This window comes from Otolemur garnettii, unplaced genomic scaffold (assembly GCF_000181295.1).
Source record: "Otolemur garnettii isolate 467f Iridium unplaced genomic scaffold, OtoGar3 scaffold00121, whole genome shotgun sequence".
Lineage (NCBI taxonomy): Eukaryota > Metazoa > Chordata > Mammalia > Primates > Galagidae > Otolemur > Otolemur garnettii.
In genome coordinates, this window is record NW_003852516.1 from 937,377 (window position 1) to 955,738 (window position 18,362).

The window sequence follows — 18,362 nt, forward strand, 5'->3', positions numbered from 1 at the left end:
AACCTGCCACCTCCGGCACATGGGGCTGGTGCCTTACTCCTTTGAGCCACAGGCGCTGCCCTCTCCCCCCCCCCCCCTTTTTAATCAAACTATCACTGCTAGTGGGCATATCAATTTACATTTCACACGAGATTTACCATTTTTCTACATCTTCACCAATCTTTAGAATTCTCTATCTTTTTAGCTTTTGACAACCTAGAGGAAAAAGTCACCTTGAGGTCATTTAATTTGCAATAAAAAATTAGAAACCTACATTAGATATATTAAAAATTTTATACATATATCCTTGTATAATATATAAAATTTGTGCATATGCATGCATATGTATGCCAAGAGCTTTAACTTACCTGTTTGGAAAGTGACTTCCATGTTTTAGCAACTAAAATAAACAAACATAAAATAATAAGATAATAAATACTTCATGTACCATACATTCCCACTGACTATCTAGAACTATAGCTCATCACCAAACTTTTATGTACAAAAGGCAAAGTTTTTCTAACCTTAGATTTGGATCTAAGATCTGATCTTATTTATGTTATCTATTTGTTTAATACACCATATACTGCTTATAAAAAATATCAGTGGATCAGGAAACACTTTTCCATAACCATAATATCTTAACTGGGGGCTTTCTGGATTTACCAAGTAAGTTAATTTACAGCACATTAAACATCCTATTGGCTTGAAAGCACAAATAGTGATGTTTACAAACATTCATTACTATAATATCAAATAATAGCCGACAGAAATTACCATTTTAAGTTGTTACTCACGATCTTTGCTGTAATAGTACCCCTGAATATAATTCATAGGTAGGTCTCTCTAGAGTGAAGGAGAAGGATGGGGGCAAAGAGAAAAGGAGATGAAAGGGAGAGCAGCTAAAGAGGGAAACTCCTGTCCTGTTTTTCCTTCTTCTTCCCTATAACTGAATAGTTACAGAGAAAGTGCAGAAGACCATTTCTGAACAGCAGTCTTACAGTTGAGTGAAATATCTTGGATCCCTTCTTTTTCCTGATTCTTCCACACATCCCTGAAGATCTCAAACATTGTTATAATGTTGGCACAAACGTGCAGTCAACATTGCTGTTTCCTTGGTGCAGATTTGAGTGCTGTAAATATCTAATGCCTGCCTAAAAATTATCTCCAGGTTTATATGTGTGTAAGTCCTATAACACAGTTGCATTAGGAAACTGGTAAATATTATTTCAGCTAACTATAATATATTAATGACCACCTGTTGTTCTTCTACATGGTAATGGGACAATTTCCGTGGAAACAATATATCACATTCAAAATTACAAAAAGCAGTTTTTTGCTGTGTAACTTTCTCTTTTTTAGGCTAAACACTAATTTCAGTATCAAAAGAGAAGAAATATGTTTCTAAAGATATATAGCAACAACATCCATCCTCTACCCAAGATAGTTTATACAAATGTATAATCAAGTAAGTAGAATCACTTGATTAAATATGAATTTAACATGTAATCTTCACTAATACTGTACACACTCATTTTGCAAAGAAACTTTCCTTTTAACAATCAACAGAACAATTTAAATGTATTATTTTGTTGCTCTTGAAATATAGTAAGAAAAAGAGAAAAATAAATGGTACAAAAGCGTATGTGCCAGCTCTTGTGCAATGTTCAGAAGCTATTCATCAAAAGAGGAAGTTAGACGTACTCTCAAGTTCTGTAGGGTTCATAAGATTTCCATGGCGAACTACTCACAAAAGACATATTCATTCTGCCGGAAATGTCACCATGTTCAATAATATTAACTGTTTTAATAAAGACTAAGAGCCATTAAGATTGTTCTTCAAAGGATTTTCTAACTTTCTAAATTCCTTATTTCATATGAAGTTACTGTGTATATAAATATAAGTTGGGTGGAGAGGGACTTCAATTCTACTGGAAATATTTTATTTCTAAAGTTGTAGGTCAGTGGTTCTCAACCTTCCCAATGCCCCCTAATGCTGTGACCCTTTAATACAGTTCCTCATGTTGTGGTGACCCCCAACTATAAAATTATTTTTGTTGCTACTTTATAACTGTAATTTTGCTACTGTTATGAAGTGTAATGTAAATATCTGAAATGCAGGATGTATTTTCATTGTTACAAAGGGGTTGTGACCCACAGGTTGAGAACTGCTGCTGTAGGTCAATGCGCATTATGTTTGAAATACATGTTTTGTATTTCTGAAATATTTAACAATATATTTTCAAAAATCTAAATTAAAATGATTCTCGATGGTACCTAAAAATAATCAACTACTGATTTTACTTCCATAAGAGAAAATCACCTCTTAGGGTCTGTTTAAGTAGCTAAAACAAGAAATTTTCCAGTTTAAAAAACTAAATTATATCCAATAATTTAATTATCAGATATATAACCCAATTAACATTTATTGGAACTATAATTATTAAGCAAATATTTACATAGCATACCATTTTTCCTAGTGAATGTCACCATAAAATTATATTAAATTTTTTTAAAATTATGGTTATGAATTCAGATGATGATGATAAAAGATACCAACATGTCTTAAATGTTTATTTACTGTGTAACACATCCTATACTAAGTACAATTGATCCATTTAAGCCTGAAAAAACCTTCATGAGGGTGTTGTTGTTTTTATAAATGAAGAAACAATGGCCAGTTGTGGTGGCTCACACCTGTAATCCTAGCACAAAGGGAGGCCGAGGTGGGTGGATTGCTTGAGCTCACGAGTTCGAGACCAACCTGAGCAAGAGTGAGACCTCCTCTCTACTTAAAATAGAACAACTGAGGCAAGAGGATTGCTTGAACCCTGAGTTGGAGGTCGCTGTGAGCTATGACATCACAGCACTGTACCCAAGGTAACAGCTTGAGACTCTGCCTCCAAAAAAAAAAAAAAAAGAACAAAACATTAAGTAACATAATCTCAATTTTTCAAAGTCAGTAAACCAAAGTTTAAAGACTAGTCTGTCTAATTTCATTACACTACTTTTTATGTACTTGATTTAAGCCTTTTTTTATTCTGAGGCAAATGCTTCTTTTTATAACCCCATATTTTCAAAATACTTTTTACAAATATCTTGACCTTTTGTGATTATTCTTCTTAATGTTTAAAAAAGTTGTGGTTATAAAATATTCTGTGTAAAAGTTTATAATAACAACTAGGGTTTTTGGTTTTTTTTTATTGCAAGGGATAGCTCTGAAATATCCATTTGAAGAATTACCACAAAAATTATTTCCAAAAAGTGAATATATTATGAAGAAAAATTCTTCACAATCTTTTCTAGGAAAACATCTAGAAAAAAATTAAAAATTTTCAAAATAAGAAATTATAAAGTATAACTTAACAAATAATTCCTCAAATATAAGCTGGACAAAATATTAGAGAATTTGATACAAAACACCATTTAATATACTCAGAAATCTCCTCCTTTCAAAATGTTTACTGTATACTTATCATACGCCAGATAAGCACATTCTAGATTGGTGGTGGCTGCTCCTGTATTTCACATGCTCCTCTAACACTATTTCTTGAGTGTACAGATTTTGTATCTCTCTTAGAGCACAGAAAAGACCCTTAACACAAATTGGTGCATACCTATTCCATATATTTTTATTTAATTGATTTGGTACAATGTGGATTTTTTATATTGATTATTAAGTTACATTTTTTTTCCCTGAGACTGGGTCTTACTTTATCACCCAACCTGGAACACTACTGTAGTGTAATCATAGCTTACTGTAGCTAAAACTTCTGGGCTGAAGTGATCCTCCTGCCTCAGCATTCTGAGTAGCTGGTAGTACAGGTATGCACATTACACCTGGTTAAGTTTTCTTATTCTGTGTAGAGACAGGGTCCATGTTGCCCAAGCTTGTCCTGAACTCCTGGATTCAAACAATCCTTCTGCTTTCGTGTCCCCGAGTGCTGAGACTATAGGTCTCAACTCTGTTCTTAGACTATACCTTTTCCCCAGGCGATGTCATCCATGCATATTGCATTAATTACCAACAATGCACAGAGGAAAAGTAGCTTTTAATGATGATGATTATTTCCATTGGAGATCAGAAGAGAAAGATGGACATATTTGGGATTCTTGGGTGTTGTCTGCTACTGTCACACTTAGCTTACCCTGATTGGTACAAATTGGTGGTAAGTGTATCCAGTATCCTCAATTATAATAACTATATGTGTTGGTCTGTTTAATAAGTGGGGATACATTAAAAAAAAAAAGCTAGTTTGCAAATAGCTGATTTGCCAAATTATTGGGGATGTATTTTAAGGTTCATTTTTTGCCATCTTCCTGCTTCTGAAGAAAAAGTAGCTATAATCATTCCAGTCTAACACAAAGTGTTTATATTTTTTCCCCTAAGTTCAAGTCTTTAATGTTGAAAATGAACAAGCAATATACTTGAAGTGAATGACTGAGAGGTATTGTCCGCTGTGAACAGACTAACTCTAATATAAGGACCACTGGACTAAACTGAGTAAAATGTACAGAGAATTTGGGTTTATACCATGTTTTATAAATCATATGCAGAAATTATCCTTGGTAAGCTATTTCCGCTTATGAATTATGATCAGAACCTGGCTGAGAAGATTTCTGTGCCTCCAAGAAAAAGAAGAAAGATCTGTGATCTCAAACTTCACACCTTCAAAATTTCAAACACAATGTTTTACTACAATTTTAATGTCATGAGGCCCATCGGTGCAACTTGTTGGAAAATCTAGCAGTGGGTCTGTGCCTCCTCACTCATCACACATCTTTGTTTGATTTTATTAATGGCTCAATGGTGTTTGATAGCTGGCTCAATATTTCTAAAAATTTAATAATCAATTCTTAGAAGCCAGTGTATGTTATTTCCAGAATACTACTGCCTACTACAATCTCATAATCCCTAGAAGCTTCTCAAAGAACATCTCATAACCAGTTAGAATGATAACCCACACCCAAGTTCTCCTCTTTGCCTTTCTCTGCCCAGGGGATGATTATAAATGACAAGATCTGGAGGAGTGGACCTAAATTTAGTGGGTTTTTTTTTATTTTAATTGGGGATTCATTGAGAGTACAAGACATGTCACACACTGAGACCCCACGCCCCTGCCTCCTTCCCTCTCACTGCTCTTCCTTTCCCCCACCCTCTCCCTCCTTCTCTCTCTCTGCTCTCCCCTTTCCCTACTCCCCCACTGTGCCATTAACTGTCATTAACTGTCCTCAAATCAAGATTGAATACATAGGATTCATGTTTCTCCATTCTTGTGATGCTTTACTAAGAATAATGTGTTCCACTTCCATCCAGGTTAATACAAATGCTGTGAAGTCTCCATTTTTTTAATGGCTGAATAATATTCCATGGTATACATATACCACAGCTTGTTAATCCATTCCTGGGTTGGGGGGCATTTAGGCTGTTTCCACATTTTGGCAATTGTAAATTGAGCTGCAATAAACAGTCTAGTACAAGCGTCCTTGTGATAAAAGTTTATTTTTTCCTTCTGGATAGATTTCCAATAATGGGATTGTAGGATCAAATGAGAGGTCTAACTTGAGTTCTTTGAGGTTACTCCACACTTCCTTCCAAAAAGGTTGTATTAGTTTATAGTCCCACCATCAGTGTAAAAGTGTTCCTTTCTCTCCACATCTGTGCCAGCACGTACAGTTTTGAGATTTTGTGATGTGGGCCATTCTCACCAGGGTTAGATGATATATCAGGGTGGTTTTGATTTGCATTTCTCTGATAATTAAGGATAATGAACATTTTTTCACGTTTCCTAGCCATTTGTCTGTCTTCTTGAGAGAAGGTACTGTTTATCTCTCTTCCCCATTGATATATGGGATTATTGGCTTTTTTCATGTGGATTAATTTAAGTTCTCTATAGATCTTAGTTATTAAGCTTTTGTCTGATTCAAAATATGGAAATATCCTTTCCCAATGTGTAGACTGTCTATTTGCTTTGGTTGTGGTCTCCTTAGTTCTACAGAAGCTCTTCAGTTTAATTACACTTGTTTATTTTGGTTGTTATTGCAATTGCCATGGTAGTCTTCTTCATAAAGTCTTTTCCCAGGCTGATATATTCCAGTGTTTTTCCTATGCTTTCTTTGAGGATTTTTATTATTTCATGCCTGAAATTTAAGTCCTTTATCCATCTTAAATCAATTTTTATAAAATATTTATTGTGTGACAGTTTGAAGCAGATATTAGTTAAGCAACCGATTATTTGGTACAATGATTTTTAGTGAATTACTTTTCTTTGAACTGAAATGATGATTAAGAAACAGATCCAGGCTAGGGCGCCTATAGCTCAGCATCTAGGGTGCTGGCCACATACACTAGGGCTGGTGGGTTCAAACCTAGCCTAGGGCCTGCCAAACAACGACAACTACAACCAAAAACTAGGTAGGCATTATGGGGGATGCCTGTAGTTCCAGCTACTTGGGAGGCTGAGGCAAGAGAATCACTTAAGCCCAGGAGTTGGAGGTTGCTGTAAGCTGTGATGCCACAGCACTCTACGGAGGGTGATAAAAGTGAGACTCTTGTCTCTAAAAAAAAAAAAGAAAGAAAAGAAAAAAGAAACAGATCTGACTGCATTTTCTTTTACATATCCAAGGCATTTCAAATACATCATGTCCAAAATTAAAATTGTGCCTTTCTCTTCAAACCTCACCCATACCTCTGTCCACCCACTTAAGCCAGCCAGAAACCTCTCATATTAATTACACTTTCACCTTGAACTACTACTGGCTAAGTTGTGATATAGTATCAAAGAAAAATCCGTAGAATTATCTGAAAAGGCTATTAAAATACTCTTCCTTGTTCTTACTACCTGTATCTGGAAGATAGATTTTCTTCATATACTTCGTGGAAAACAACATATAGGTTGAATACAAAAGCAAATGAAAACCTAGCTGTCTTCTATTAAGTCGGATATTAAGAGATGTTCAAGAATGTGTATATAACGCTCTAAAGTGTGCAAACTACTGCTAGAATGCATGGAAAGTTAAGAAATAATTAAGCGATATTTACACTGCAAAATCTATGACAAACACAGAAAAGATATTCGTAGAATTCCTACCCAGGACTAACATCAAAGCCAGTCCTCTGAATTCTCTGTTTAGGGCGGCTATAAAAATGAATAGGCACAATATGAATCTTTTATAAAGAATATCGAGAGTAAGGTGGTGTTTAAGTTTGATATACTGAGAACCATACAGCAATAAAAAGTTACTGAGAAGAGAAGAGATATGAGTAAGAGTCTGTAGGAAACTAGTCAGGTACAATAGTAGAGCATAACACACGTATCTTTTGAAATATGTTGGTACTCAATTAGTTGTTCTAAAAAAACTTAACACTGTTCCGTATTTTTACAAATTAAACATAAAGATAGTCCAGAAAGAAAGAGGAAAGAGGAGGGACAGGGGTGGGCGGGTGGAGGGAGGGTATCTGGAGAGATCTCACCAAATGTACACAATGCAAAGGCACGTTTCAAAACAGCAAAGTATATTATAAATGTCTTACCATAAAAATAAGTGAGGTGATGGCTGTATTAATTAGTCTGATTTAAGCATTCCACACAGTATATCAAATCATCATATTGTACCCATAAATGTATACAGTTATGATTTAATAAAAATTAAGGAAAAAAAAACAAAAATAAAGCTAAGAAAAAAATCTTATACAATTGTTAAGATAATTTTAAAAGTATACTTACACTTGGGCTCATCTGTTGTAACAGCCAAAATAAAATCATACGGAGTCATGAATAACTGCCCTTCACATTCTATAGACGCAAATAAACGAAATCGCCTCTCCCGAGATGTAGCGTAGAGGTCTAAGTCTTCCATGTCTGTCCTGCCAACAGCAGCCTAAAGTTGAGAGAGCAAACAGATTTGGGCTTGTGAAATAGCACCTCCTTTGAGAAGGTAAATGCTTTTCATTATTTTTAAAGTGTAAATTCTTGCCTCCTCAAGAACTTTACTTGTAACTATAAAATTTTAAATCAATCATTAATGATTATGATTATCTCAAGAACTTTAATTATTTTATAAATAAAATATTCACTAATATATTTATCCATAAATGAATGAATTAATGTTCAAAAGATCCTATAATGAATATCGTTCAATGATTGAAGGTTTTAAACTGGCACTTGGAAGAATTTGGATTTTTTTTTTTAGTTTGTTTCATAAGTTTCAGTTTTAGAAAACATTAAATTATGGAATCAGTGGTATCTCTAGAAACACCAATACTGAAGACCATCTGCTCTACACTTTATTTTTTGATTAGAAGTCTATTCACTAAATTCCATAGGACAGACAGCAGAACCTATGATATGCTGCTTATGAAGTCCAATCAGGTCCTAAGCATTCATGCCGACCTCCAAACCACTCAGCGGCACTGCTTAGATTAGAAGGGCAACTGCTAATTCTACATCACTGCAGTATAGACACCACCAATGGTGATTCTGAATTTTGCCTTCTGTTAGAGTCACCCAAAATTATTAATAATAGAATTGGAAGGTGAGTATGTGTATTGGGGGGAGTCTATCTTCCTTCATTTTAAGACTGTTCCTTATAGATAATTTTCCTTGTATTTATTTTCCCTCTTAAGTAACTACAGCAAATTTGTTTTTTAATAAAAGGATTTTTTTTCTGATCATAAGAGTAATGCATAGCTATTGTGTACAATTTACAATATAGATGTTTTAAAATTTTATATATAAACAAAGTTTATATAAATATTTTATTTATAAAATAATTTAAGTTGTGGCAAAATAAAATGGGATTTTACCATACTGCTGGTCAATAACCTCAACTTTTTTACTTATAAATATTTCAGAGCCATTTTCCTATGTCACTAACTGTTCTAGTAGTTATAACATATAATTGGAAGATAGAATTTTTAAAATGGCTAGAATTGTTTGGCTTTCTTTGTGGCAAAAATAAGATTATATCATACATGTTATTCAGTAATCTGATCTCTTTAAATTTAATACTTCAGGGCCACTTTCTCACATCACTATTCCAGGAGAAGATCATTTTGTTTAGTAACTGTGGATGTTGCACAGTAATTGTTGCAGCATAACAGAAACAGTTCCACAAGCTTGTATGTTCAGGTGATTTTTAATCTTTTTCTGTACAAGACAATGGTATGATAATCAGCTTGAAAGTATTTGGAAATATCCACAAATAGTTCCTTGGACTAAATTCTTCAGAGTAAAATTAATTGGTCAAACAAAACCTTTTTGTATGTACTATCAAACTGCCCGTGGGGAGTTTACAGCAATTTACATGACAATCAACAATACATAAATTATATTTTCACCTATTTCATAAAAATTTTTATTCGAAAAAATTGTTGTTCAAGGCAACAAGCTTATTATCCTTGTTGTTTCTACTCTGCCTATTAAGTCAGAATGCAGATTTATGTACAAACTATTAAAATTATTTATATAGCTAATAAGTTGAGGAGTGATAATAACATAATCTATAAGAACCTTTAGGAAGGAGACTACATTTTTTATTTCTAAGTTATATTTTATTAAATAAAAAGCTAGGTGAATGATTAATCTTTTCCACCATTCTGAAGACTATGACTTTTCCAAACATTACACAAGTAGTCAAATAAAAACCAAAAGAAAGTTTTACTTCTCATTTTTTAATGGCATGTGTGAGAAATGAAAGATGTGGTCCTCTGCCTCTAAGGAATATACAATCTATACAGAAGGGCAAATACTAGCTGGACAGACAATGTGCAAACACAGGGAAAGCTAAGGAGTCAAGTGCAAGTAAATAGAAGAAAAGCACTATAGGTTGAGGTTAATAAGAAAGCTTCAGCAAGAAGAAAATATAAATTTTAACAGCAGGAAAAGATACGAACTTTCTAGATTTACACAGCATTTTTGAAAGACAGTAATGGTCTTCTTGGAGCAAAGGATTTGCATTCATGGAGAAGTGTAGGTAAGATACTGGCAACTGAATAATGATTTCTGAATGCCAGACTGGGGTTTACTCAACAGAAAACAAATGGTTTTAGAAGATTCATAAATGAAACAAAGACAGAGATGACAATGGGTTAGAAACATAAAGCCACGTGTACCAAAGGCAAGCTGGCTCAGCTGTCTATTAATAACTGATAATACAGAGGGATTGGCAAGTCACTAACACATGGGTATTAGAAAGCTCATGGGTGAGACATGGGACACTGAACAACTCAAAAGTAATAGTGGGCAACACTCTCCTGGAACGGTGCTCAGGGATCAGACATACTACCTCAGTCTCCTGGCATACACCTACCCCAGGGTTTTTTCCTTCCACTCAGGACAGCACAACCAATTTTGCCTGTAATCACATTTTTGCCTTTTTCTTGTGAGGCCATTCCCCCTGGGCCTAGGTGACTCCCATCAACCACGATTTGTCTCCAGTGAACGTACTGCAGGACCACTCAGCCCCAAATTCCCGCTGTTTCTGCGTCATAATCTGAAGCTATGCCTCAGTCTGACATTCTGAAAATTACGTGGCTCCAACCTAACACGGACATGATCTGAGACCTCGGCCTCCACCTCCTGCTGCCACCCCTGCTCTGGAGGTGCCTGTGCTTTCTCATCAGACTTCCTTCCCTTCCGAAGCAAAGTCTAGCAATTGCTCCAACTTGCCAAACCTGCCTGACCACCACAGCTAGGAATCTGATCCATCTTCTATGAGCTAATGCGGACAACTCCTCCTCCTTTATAATCAATTAACAAAGCCTCTTTTCTCACACCCACCCACTGTCACGACTTTGATCAAGCACTCATTACTACTTCCCTATAGTTTTACAGTAATGGCCTGTGATTTTTGCCTCTGATCCATTCTATAATGCAGTGAGAAAATAAGCAGAACTATAGAAAAGTCTGCCTTCTTTAACCACTTGTGTGAGGGTATAAGAAGACATTTTCACCATGTAGAGTTAAAGGTTTTCATTAAAACTCCACTGTAGGAATCCCACCTCTGGCTGCCGTAGCAACGGTGCCCGCCATTTATGATATTAGCTGGTGCCCATAGGTCTTTTTAACACTACTTCAAAAGAAGGTATGGGAGATGTTTAGAAATGAATGGTCTGTGCCCCACACAAAATATTATATCCTAAAAGGGGAGGATTTATGTACAAAAGAGATAACCAGATCCTGGTCCTTGAAAGGGCCTCCCAATACTGCCAGCTTGTTGCTTCCGCCACTGTCTCTGCTCACTTCAGCTGAATAAATCACACAGTCTAATAAAATACACTGGAGCTGCTCAAATGAAACAGGAGCTGGTAAAGGGTGGAGAATGACTCCCCACGACTTCCCAGTAAACTGGCCCAATCTCAGAACAGCCTACTCACATCGACAAGGAGCCTGGGTCCATGTGGTTGGAGAACGGGATGGGATGGAAAGCAGAACAAGAAACCAATCCTTGGGTCCATTTTAATTCTTTACTCTCTTCTACCGATGCATCTTCTCATTCTACTCAAACGTCATAGTGTTTTAATTACTATATCTTTGGGGTATGTTTTGAAACTAGGTAAAGCAAGACTCTCTCTTACTGTCAATCTTTAAAAAACATATTTGTGATGATTAATATGTTACTTTCTTCTCTAGATAAACTTTGAAATCAACATGACAAATTCAATTTTTAAAATCCTATTGGTATTTTGTTTGGAATGACACTGAATTTTGGTCTAATTTAGGAAGACCTGACAGTCTCACAATATGGATTTTCCAGCACTGAAACACAGATATCTATTTATTCAAGTCTCCAATATGTCCTTTGGTAAAGTTTGGCAGTTTTATTCATCCAAGTTCCAACATTTTAAAGTTTCTGGAAATAGGATTTTTTTATTCCTATTATATTTTCAATTGGTTATTTCCAATGTATGGGAGAGCTATTAACTTTGGTATATTTGCTTTATATCCAGTCACCTTATTAATATTCCTTCATTTCCAATAACTTTTTTCTCAAACCTTGTATGTAGATAACCAAAAGTTATTTCAAAATAGTGACAGTTGTAGCTTTTCTTTTCCAGTACATACCACACTCTCATTGCTTCCATTATCAGAGGTCTACGTGTCTGTGCACTGCTGTTGAATGTTATTAGTATAATATTAAGCCTTCTTGACTTAGTCTCTGCTTTGAAGAAATGCTTCTAATGAAATGCCAGTAGAAGCAATGTTTGCTCTTAGTTTTAAATATTATCCTCTACCTTATATCAAGAATGGGTATTTACCTGTCTCCTCTGTCCACTGAAAAAAAGTTTAGAGTTAGAACGGTCCTTAGAGATCATTTAGTCCACTTGTTTATTCGCCTTTTTGCCAAAATGGAAACATAAATATTAGTCTCTAAACAAAACTTTAAAATGTGTGAGGTGAGATGTATAAACAGAAATCCACAAACAAAAAAATTTAAACTGTATTGGGCAAAAACTCTATTATTTGTATTATCATTTAACCATATTAATTTCCAAGATGAATAGCTAACATCAACTGAAACAAAGTAAACCTATTCGTTCATTCAACAGATACTTTGTATATGTCTATTTTGTATTAATGAATTAATTATGTAATAATTAGTCCATATAAAATAATTTGCCCCTAAAACTGTTTTAGGGGTAATCCAAGTAAATAAATTGGGTTTAATCAAGTTCTGCCTACATACGCCTTGCTACTTTCAAAACTTTCAGGAGTCTATATACTCATTTCTCCATAGTTTGTCACAGGTTGTTTTCTTAGTGAATGATCTGATGGCACAAGATGAAGACTTCGATCTTTTTTACTATGATACGATTCTGACCAAGTTAAACTTCAGAGCACAGAGGAGGCTGGTTTAGATCAGTCCGTGACACTCTGCCCAGGACACCTGACCTGCTGGACCCTCTCAGCAGAGCAGTAGCTGCAGCCAACAGACCATCAAGAAGGAGCTCAAACCTTGTATATTTACTTGTGAACTTCCCAAGGTTTAAAAAATCTAAGCCCTCTGGAGTTCTAACATCACTATTATGAACACTCAGAAACCACCACCAATAAGAAAAGATGGAAAACGATATCAAGCCAGTTTACTAATCCTCTCCTCAGGCTTACCTGCCTACAAATGACAATAATCTTGTATCACGTTAATGTTCTGGGCCTTTTAAAAAACAAATACAGCCCTTTTTCTTAAGTACACTGAATCTGTGATTCTGTGATCAGGGATATAATCCTTATATTACAAGGAGCAGGTTAATGCAGACACACCTGTGTTCACCAGTTGCTCTACTTCATTTCAAATACCCTTTCTGCTCACCTAAATCCAATACGTCTTTTAAAAGTCAATATCCAAAGCCTAAATTCAACCTAAACATCTCTAAACATCTTTCATTAATATGTATTATTTCGGTATGTGGTAATTTTGCATCTCAAATTGCCAATGCAGTAGAAACTCATCAGTAAATATTAAAATGTATCAAAGACCAATGGGGAATGCTAACCTGAAAGCCAAATACACTTAACAGTTATTTCCATTTACTTGTTAAGTATTAGCTGCTAAAATGAAAATCAATATTGTCAATTCCATACTATGTGCTTTACAAAAAGCCTTCCAAAAGTGAGGAGACCACCTGTGACCTGCAGGGAAGAGACCAAGAGAAGTTCAGAAGTCACAGGCACTTGAGAGAAATTCTTCATTTCTATAGACGATAGTCAAACCAAAAACACCTATTTGGGAAGTAACTGTTAAGAAATAGGAAAGAGAAAACCCTTCCACTTACAATGACTACAAGGTGAAATACAACCTGAGAAGCCGGGGGACAGAAGCAACACAGATGAACTAGAGACGGAGCCAGCTCAGCTTCCAAGAAACCATCTTTCCAGATTGAGCACAAAGTTTTCACGCTCCATCTGTCCTGGAGATGCCTCTTTAGAAAAGCCTATTATAAGGTGAAACCTTTTCTCTGGGTGTACCCCAGACTTTGTTTGGATGTTTTTTGGTATTATCAGCAAACCTACTGAAAAAACTTTAAATCTAGGAAGACTGAAACATAGATTTTTGTGAGGTTAGTAAGTAGGAGATTGAGCCATGGAGGTCATCTGCACTTATCATCAATTTTTAAAATGTGCTCTCCTTAAAAATTCTTAGAGATTAAATATAATTAATCTTGTTTGTTCCTTGAATTATTCTTTTCTACCAGTCTCTGGAACCAACCCTGTTCCAAGCTAGAGGTAACCAAATACAGGCCAGAGATTCGGGTGTTGCCAGTCCTGTTCTGGAAACAGAAATGGAGCTCCTGACCTGCCCCCGACCCTTAGAGGTCAACCCTTCCTTTATCCCCCAGTTTTAGTACCTGGGTTCCTACCTGTCAGCCTGTGAATGAGAAGTCTTCCTGATACTCCAGAGGTTCCCTGGAACTGCAGTGAGTGCTCACCCACAGCCCCAGGGCTTGGGGTCAGGCTGCTACTTCTACTAGGTCTCTTTAACGCTTCTGCTCAGACCCTGCTATAGAGCTGTGTTAGTTATCAACATGTCCAATGGTTATTTACTGCCAGAACTTCAAGAAATCAACTAGGCTAATACTGACCAAAGTCTATGCCTAACCTGTTGATAGAAATAAGAATAAGTCTAATTTCCATCGCTGTGTGGGATGAGCTCTGTCACCTGCACTGGTCTCTTGAGCTACAGCTAGCTTCAGGAATATTTTCTTTCTCTTTTCTTTCTTTTTTTTTTTTTTTTTTGAGACAGAGTCTCACTATGTCACCCCCTGTAGAGTGCCATTATATCACAGCTCACAGCAACCTCCAACTCTTGGGCTTAAGCGATTCTTTTGCCTTGGCCTCCCAAGTAGCTAGGACTACAGGCACCCACCATAACGCCTGGCTACTTTTTTGTTGTTGTTTACCAGCCCAGGTTAGAACCCACCAACCCAGGTGCACATGGCTAGCACCCTAACCACTGAGCCCGGGTGCTAAGCCAGGAATATTTTCGATGTACTTCATTTCCCTGTTTAAACTTTGCAATTTTTCTGAAGGTAGATCATGATACCTTTCCATTTATTGCCAAGGAGATAAATCCTTGCTTCATATATGTGATTCTTTTATCCAGGCACTCAGGAAGGCCACCTTGCAGAACACTTCTGCTGCCACACTCTCTTTACAATATAAACTACTGTTCCTAATCAATCCTAATTAAATCATATCACTTGCAATAACTATCTTAGCAGCTGACCACAGCTTCCCTGAGAGCCACACTGCACTCGGGTAAATCCTTGTTATGTCCTTTATGTATCATTGGTACTGCTTTCCCCCATCCACACCGGGTTGCAGTTTCCTGTTTATTAATTTGTCTGTCATTCAATCGTGAATTCCTTGCGAAGAGCAGTCAGTTCTTACTTAGATAGGCCCAGTGATTAAAGGAGTGTCCCACATGTAAGAGGTTTAGTAAATGTTTACTTCATGAATAAATGAATGCTCATCAATGAAAAGATAACTGGGACTGGATAATAAGCAACCAAAGGTATTCTGAGTCTTGGTCAAATGGAAGAAAGGGTTCCAACTCCAAACCTTCAGGCTAAGATAGTAAAAGCAACTCTAAGCTTTAGTGAGAAAGGCGCCACATTGTCACTTATGGGTATTTTATTTTCTACATAAAAGTTGTTAAAACACATCAACATTAAAACTAATGTTGATTATTGTTTGCAAGAAAGCTTATGAACTTTATTTTTCATTTTGTTTATTATTTTAATAACAAAAATAATAAGTTGTTATTAAGCAGAGATGCAGGCAAAAGCAACTGGAAGCTCAGAACACTCAATCCTCAAGCACTCCTCACCAGCGATCACAGCAGACAGAAATTACATATTTGATTTTTTTTCTTTTTTTGGTGTTTAGATTTTTTAGGAAATTTCTATGTACTTTAAAATTTTAAAGTAATACAATGTTAGTAGCTATAACATTTTAGTCGGCTTCTTTCAGTTATAAACCAACCATTCTTTTCTATAGCAAAGAATAATTTTTGCTTCCATAATAGGTTTAATAGAATTCACAAATTCTTCTAAGTTTTGATGATGAGAATAATAAGGTCAAATGGTCAGTGTATCTGGTGAGAATTTAATCAGTATATATGCATTAGGAAAGGCCAGAAAGAGGAGAATACTTGGAGTTCTAACATAAGAGAAGGTTGGTTGTTGTTGGAGAAAAAGGCAAACATAAATATGACTTAGAAGAAGCTCAAATTTGGTAGGAATGAAGGAGGGGCTACTCGAAAGCTTACAGGAGGGGGCAGCAGTGAAGGGAATGAGAAGCCAGAAAAGGAAAGGAAGGCTTGGGAGATGTAGCATAGGATTCATTTGGCACAATCGTGAACCAAGTCCAAAACCCAGACGGTAGATCTCAACCATGAATGACACGATACCCAGAGGTTCACGCAAATTGGCTGAGTCCACTACACAAGAAAGAGATAAGTAGATCAAGTCGAGAGGAATGTGGGTTCAAGAAGAAACTTAGTCCCAAAGGAACTGGCCTAAGGTCACTAGGGTCTTTCAAGTGACCTTATAAAGTAGGAATCCAACAATAAGGGACTGGGGTATAAGACTGGGGCTTATTCATAGGGGTCACTTACACTAACCATGTCCAAACAGCCAACTGGCCGTTAACCTGGAGCTCCCTATACTCTGTTCTAGGTCTTAAGTGTCATGCTGAGGCTGAACTTATAGGCAGGCAGTTAGGTGAACTTTCACACCAGAAGAACATAAAAGACCAGTCAAGTTGACAAAGTTAACTCCCCTTCATCAAAACCAATCATCTCCTTGTGAAATGATCAAAGCCTTTACCAATTAATCATTTCCCTAGATAAAGTGGGCTACATTCCTCACATGTAATGGCTGGAACAGGACAGAAGTGTGTAAAGCATACTAGCACTGAGGTTGGGGTGGGATCGGCAGCTCTGCTTTGCGCGGCCCTTCAGAAACCCAGGCCCATAATGACTGTCTTTACCAACCAAGGGAAGCGGGAAGGAAGGCAGGGAAGAAGTTCATGTGAGAAGCTTTCATAAGCCAGGTCTAAAAATGCTATGAATTGCTTCTGCTCAACTTCAAAGGAGGAAAACTTATTCACATGGCCACATTTAAGGGCCAGGGAATGCTGGACAATGAAGAGGGGTTGGGCGCATAACACCGACTGCTGCGAAGCCAGGAAAGAAATTAAGGTCAATAGCTTGCAGTCTCTGTCACACCAACTCTGGATTAGTAACATCCAGGACTTGTGGAATACAAAGGACTACGGACAAAAACATAAGAATCATATGTAAGTATGAGAAAGACCTGGAAAGACTCATGTCCGAAGTAAACCACATCTGTCGGTTAAAAGGCTCGTGGGAGGTAATACTATTAAACCTCCATCACTAATTTTTCAGGAAAACACTATGCTCTATGATTCACGTAGCCTGACAGGTCCACACACTTCACTTCTATTCTCTGTGTCTGTCTTTGCAAATGCTTAGATACAGCCACCACTGGCTAGAAATTTAATGTTACTCATGCTTGCACTCTCTCGGCTTTGTTTTTCCAAATTTGGCAAAATGCTCCTTTTCATAAAACACTGCAGTGAGATTATGAAAATGTTTTGGTCTAGTTCTCCTTCTTGACTGTGGAGAGATTCTGAAGGTAAGCAGATGCTTTCTGCTTCACCTCCACAGGCCTGGGAGATGGAACAGTAATTACTATCACTGCCTTACAGTTTTGTTTACAAAAAATTAAGTCAACCATCTACAGGTAACAAGATTGTGGTCTTTAAATTTCTCTGTAACTGTGTTGACCAGTTTGATGGAAGTATTTCGGATTGCATGTGAAAACCCCACACTGTACCCCAGAAGTGCATTAATGTACTTAGTTACCATTCAATAAAAAAAAAAAAAAGTCTCTGTAACTACACACCTGAGTTATTCCTAAACTACATTTGGCAACAAATCACTACACTCACACTATCCAACAAAAATAACCAAAGACTATAAATCTAAAATCTAAGTAACAGAAAAAAATATATATATAAAATTCCCTGCAAATACATGTGTATATATAGATTTCAGTTTTAAATTCTAAAAATTTCTTTCATTAACACAGTGAAATTCACTCTGAAAATAAAATATCATTGCCAAACTTTAAAATAATGAAACTACAGCATGTATGGTTTTGACAAACACTACCTACTAAATGAATAGTTGTAATTTCTTGGCTTCGTAATGTTATATTATAACTAAACATGCTAAAATTTTTACAGTGCAGTGCTATTTTTTTTCACAGACGAGGAATATAGACACCGTAAGTTTAAGGTATCACTGCAGTATTTTTAGATATGGCAAATTTTGTTGAAGAAATGAAATCTTTCAAG

The 18,362-nt window shown here is 36.2% G+C and overlaps 1 protein-coding gene across 2 annotated transcripts in view; it reads right to left on the reverse strand.

Annotated features, from left to right (window-relative positions):
- The window catches only part of MICU3 (mitochondrial calcium uptake family member 3), an 82,214-nt gene that overhangs the window by 38,626 nt on the left and 25,226 nt on the right, over positions 1–18,362 (reverse strand). For both annotated transcript variants that reach the window (XM_023517807.1, XM_012810024.2), the window contains exons 2-3: positions 7,707–7,860; positions 348–379 (exon numbers count right to left, since the gene is read on the reverse strand). In XM_023517807.1, coding sequence (XP_023373575.1) covers positions 348–379; positions 7,707–7,860 — 186 coding nt within the window. The remainder of the gene's footprint in view (positions 1–347; positions 380–7,706; positions 7,861–18,362) is intronic.